General features: G+C 36.3%; 1 protein-coding gene across 1 annotated transcript; it reads right to left on the reverse strand.

Moving 5' to 3' along the window:
- Positions 1–752: 752 nt before the first annotated feature.
- Positions 753–4,277, reverse strand: LOC113356190 (probable alkaline/neutral invertase D). The gene is made up of 5 exons (XM_026599243.1): positions 4,134–4,277; positions 3,393–3,870; positions 2,857–3,288; positions 1,499–2,057; positions 753–1,239 (listed from the first exon to the last, which is right to left on the reverse strand). Exons 2-5 carry the CDS (start codon positions 3,795–3,797, stop codon positions 944–946), a joined length of 1,692 nt encoding a protein of 563 aa, XP_026455028.1. The 5' UTR covers positions 3,798–3,870; positions 4,134–4,277; the 3' UTR covers positions 753–943.
- Between the last annotated feature and the right edge of the window lie 828 nt (positions 4,278–5,105).

Below are 5,105 nucleotides of genomic sequence, written 5' to 3' on the forward strand. Positions count from 1 at the left end.
TCCAAATTAGGATTGGGTGACCTTTTTTGTCCCGTAGTGCATGGCCCCCAATTAGAAGTTACGGCCCCCAATTAAACTAGGTTACACAGAGCTAAAAACTTTCTTTTACCCAACCAGAAATGACGTCCTCAAGCACGTTTGTCAATTGGCTTGCTGCATGAGGGTCAGACTCGCAACTGATTTGAAAAAGAACTCGTGGTTCAATATTGGTGCACTTTAAAACTCCAATGACTATGGGGGCTTAAACAATAAACGACAAACGATACATCCAAGGAGGAACGTCATTTCTGCGGTTGTGCCAGAGAAAAAACAAACTTGTAACATCCTTCGCCAACTCTAGAGAAATACAGAAAGTAAGCTAACCAACACTTCAGAATTTGTTTTGTCCAGTTTAACCACTCTCCAACGTGCTAACGTACTAATAAGCGAACTAAAAAGCATTCAAACAGGGTTGCGCCCTACGTTGCCTTGTAGTGGGAAAACACTAATGGTTGTCCTCAGCTGTAGTCCAGATTTTCGGCAAAATTGGCTAACATGGCATATGCCCAGAAGAGTTTTCCATCTCAGATTTTAAGGTAGTATATGTGAGCAAAGAAGTGGGCAAGACGGTTAATTGTTTCTCTTGTAATGTTCCCCTACTTCATTTATTTGTTTGTGTAATGAGTACTGTTTATGGTACTAGTTTATGAATGGCTTTAGTAGCCAGGGCCAGACAGCGGATGTAAAGCGCATCTCTGAGTTGAGAACACATATAATATCAAAACTGGATTTTTATTCGAAATGCAAAATGCAAAATCCTGCCTCAATGGAATCCTATTGTACAGATTAAACACCAAAGAAAAAAGAAAAACCCACCAAAGAATAGAAGTGTAGTAAATAACAAGAATATTATCGCCTACTACTTCTCTTCATTCTTCTTTCATAAGATTACTCTATGAGCTAGCTAGCAAGTCCACGATGTTGATCTTTTCATCAATGGCTTAATTCTTTTGTCTTCTTCCAACGAGATCATTCCCAAGTGTGATGGATCTTCCAACATCATCTTTGCCACCAAATACCCAGCAATCGACCATGTTTGGTACTTCCTCGCTTGTTTCCCAATGTACCTACCAAGTTTTCCATCATAGTACTCGGGCCAACCGTCTTTGAGCAACCGACTCTCTGCGAGATCAATTGCCCGCCTGGCAATTTGTGGCCTCCCTGTCTTTATGCAGGCGGCCGTTAACAGCCACAACAAAACTGTTTACAAGGATCAAAAAATTGCAGATTACTAGATTGATTGAGCAATTATAAAAGTACTATGAGTTTCTTTGAATAGTTGATAAAAATGAGTTACTTCTTTAAGTAAGAGAATATAGTATTCTCATCTAAGGTCTCCTTAAATGTAATGTAACAAGCAAGTAACTAAGAGCAGTTTCAAGTGTCATTATTCACATGCACACATGAGAAATAGCGCGTGCGTGCTCAAAAGAAAAAGAAAGAGGTAAGATAAACTAACCTGGCCAAGATCCTCCATTATGGTAACTCCATCTGGTATTCTTGGGGTCACAACCTGTTACGATCCGCCATTCATGGTTTTCTATAGCTGGATAACATACTTTCAAGGGCATTTCTCCGACTAGTTCCTCCCAGCGCTCTTCAATAAGATCCATTATAGCCATAGATTGCTCATTAGTTGCAAGACAGGAAAGAATTGCAATGCAGTTACCTAAAGCAAACCAACGGAAATCCATTCTTGCAGGGCTAACATTTCCAATGAAATAGCCCCCTCGGTTAGGCATAAAATCAAGAAGCCATTCAGGGATTGACTCAGGAATAACATTAAATTTATTTACGGCTGTATGAGAGTACTCCTCTGTTTTATAACGGTATATGTTATTAAGTTGCTGGATATCGATCCAAAAATAACTTCTCATATGATAACTCAATGCATGCAAACGTTTCAAAACTCTGTCCACGAACTCTTTGCCTTCTGTATCATGTTTAAGCAGTACCAAAGCACATCTCAACACCATAAAGAACAATGCTTGAATTTCGACAGGATAACCATAGATACCCTGTAACACGAGATTCACACAAAGATTAGGAAAAGTAAGATGTTTCCAGCGATTAACAAATATAGACAGAACTTGCATGCTTTTCTCCCTAAATAGTTCACAAGCCGTTATAGTGTAATTCTAGCTGTACAGAGAACTCAGACAAAACACCAACAGCTAAAACAAATGAAAGAATTGCTATCAATATAACTCATTAAACTTAAGGAAGATTGATAAAGTTAAACTAAATGGAAGAATTGCTACAAACATCACTCTGTAAACTCAAGCCGTCAAGCAAGACAGGTATAGTTTTACAAAATTCGAAAACATTACCCCATTGTTAAGTTTGTTTAGGAAGGAACATATTCTTCCAAAATGAAACATTCACTCACTTATTAACTAGTATTTAGTACACGAAGATATCAAATTGATACTATTCATAGTGTTCCAGTAAGAGAAAAAACAAAGAGAAGATATTCCTGTTCTCATATTCTCAGTTGATGATCTAATTCCTTTACGAGCATGTTTACCTGTAAGTGTTGTTTATGAAGTTACTAACCACATGCATGTCTGTTATGATTATTATAAATAACAACTAACAAGGTTAACCTAACAAGTTAACGTTATTGTTTGAACAATATCTTAAATGAATGCGAGATCACAATCTTAAATGAATGCAAGATCACAATGATGTATTAATATGTACGGAACATGAGTTGGAATACGACAAGCTAGGAAAGAAAAGGCATTACGACACGACAAAAGCATTTAATAAAGCATAGGAATTCATATAAAAAAAGGACATGAACATGAATATTACCATTTGTCGATCAATCATACAACATCCATCCGCACAAAGTAAGGTTGGAAACGTGTCGAATCCCTCTGAAAGACAAAGAGTCAATATAAGCCTGATACCCTTTTGACATTCGTCAGTTTCTGCTAATGTTGAATCCCCAGTAGATTTTGTATAGGCACGTAGCAAGATAATCCACCACAAGCCAGAGTCAACAGGGGCAACTCTTCCAATTGCACTCTCCCCAAAATCTGCAAGCAAAGAATCCGTCTTGCGATTGGGATTGTGAAGAACTTTGAAACTTGCTGGCATTACACCTTCCCCTAGCTTGAATCGGTCTACTCTTTTCTCCCACCCTTGCAGGTAAAGAGTTTTCAAGAGAAAGTTCTTAACTATCTCTGGTTCACCATTCATCAAAAATGCTAACGCACTAGGCACAAAATCTCTAACAAACACCTACACATTAAAAAAAACAAATAACTTATACATGCATCCAATTCTAGATCTCATAAAAGCACAACACAAATAACAAATAACTTATGCATTAATAATCAAATCACCTGATCGTAATTTAAAGCATCCTCCGTTTGATCATTAGCGGCAATTGTTCCAACGGGTTGTCCATTAAAGAACACAATAGATTGCCTAAGAGCATCCCAAGCTTCGGCAAACATAGGATGAGGCTCGAACGCATTAGGAGCAGAAGATCTTGGAGTTTCCCATGTTGATCGTCCACCAGGTGAATACAAAGTCTCAGAACTACCTAAACCTCGATTTAAACCAACTGATATCTCACTAATAGATCTTTCTTCAAAAGATCTTTGTCTTTCAATGTTTATTGGTCTTGGTGGTTTATCTAATAGCCTAGATAAGTCTGTATCATCCAAGTCTGGTAGTGATGTACGTGATGCTGCCTTCTTCATACCTGACAATTCTGGTCTTGACTCTACCCTCTTCAAACCCATCAATCAATGGATCTTTCTTCTCAATACAAACAAACCCTTTGTCTCTTTTTCTCTCAATTCCAAGATCAACAAGCTAAATAAACCAAAACAAAAGTTTACCAAATTAAACAAGGTTTGAGTCTTTTTAAGGAAACATAGATATTCTAACTACATTATCAAATTAAGACCTTATCTTTAACACCAAGAAAATAAAAACTAGATTAAATGAAGTAAGAAATAGAGATCAGATCTATCTATGAACTAAAATTAAACATAGAAACAAGAAAAAACATAAGATAAACACAAACATTAAACATAGAAACAAAAAGAAAACATTAAAGAAAGAAAGAAACTGGCCTTGGAGGAGAGGTGAATAAGGCAATAGAGGAGGAAAGAGGAGTATAAGCTGTTGTTGTTGTTGATGATTACAATGAATCTAAGGGTAGAGAAATGTGAAGAGAGAAGGAAAAATTTCATGATTGATGAACCCTGTATATTTATAGGACAAGAGAGAGGAGGGAGGGATGTTATGTACTATGTCTATGTAATCGTCACTATTCGTCGAAATTATTTTTATTATTAACGTTAATATATATTTTTTATTTTATCAACATTGGAAATAAAATTAAATGGAAATTAAGGAGAGAATTGGATTGGAATGATCTATCATCCATCTACCTGACAAGAAAAGTTGCAACTACTACTGCAGCCGGTCATTAAATTTAAAACATGGTACATTATGGGGAAGTCTTTGGGTTTTATGTCCTATAAAGTGATCGTTTACCGGGTTAATGGGAAGTCAAACTATAGAAAAACTCATGTTTCTTGCTTTTGCTTGTTTTGGAAGCGTGTTGTTGCCCAAAGAGGACATGGGACGGTGCCTCACATTGATTTTTTTTATTTTCTTTTTGAAGCTAAATTTCCAAAAAAGAAAAAGCTAAGATTAATCATGGCGGCTAATGAGGATATCATATATCAGGTGTGCACCAATCTAAAGGTAATGGGTGTTTTATCTTATATAGATTTTCGCACACCCGGACCAAATTGATGCCCCCTATCAACATACGATTTGTTAATTTTTCTGGATAACAACACGTGTACTTGGCTAGTTTTATCAATTAATTTTTAAAGAGTTCTCGAAATTGCTAATATTATCATAATCTTTCTACGTTCATCGCTGATAAAGTTGATATTTTTGTTAGGAATGAATCTCAAAATAAGAAGAGTCTAGAAAAAGGAAAATAACTCACGAATTTGCTTAGGATTCAAGCTACCATTCACTATAGATAAAGGGTTCATGTAAGCTATATGAATCGTCCCTTGGAAAAT

Source organism: Papaver somniferum, chromosome 3, assembly GCF_003573695.1.
Source record: "Papaver somniferum cultivar HN1 chromosome 3, ASM357369v1, whole genome shotgun sequence".
NCBI lineage: Eukaryota > Viridiplantae > Streptophyta > Magnoliopsida > Ranunculales > Papaveraceae > Papaver > Papaver somniferum.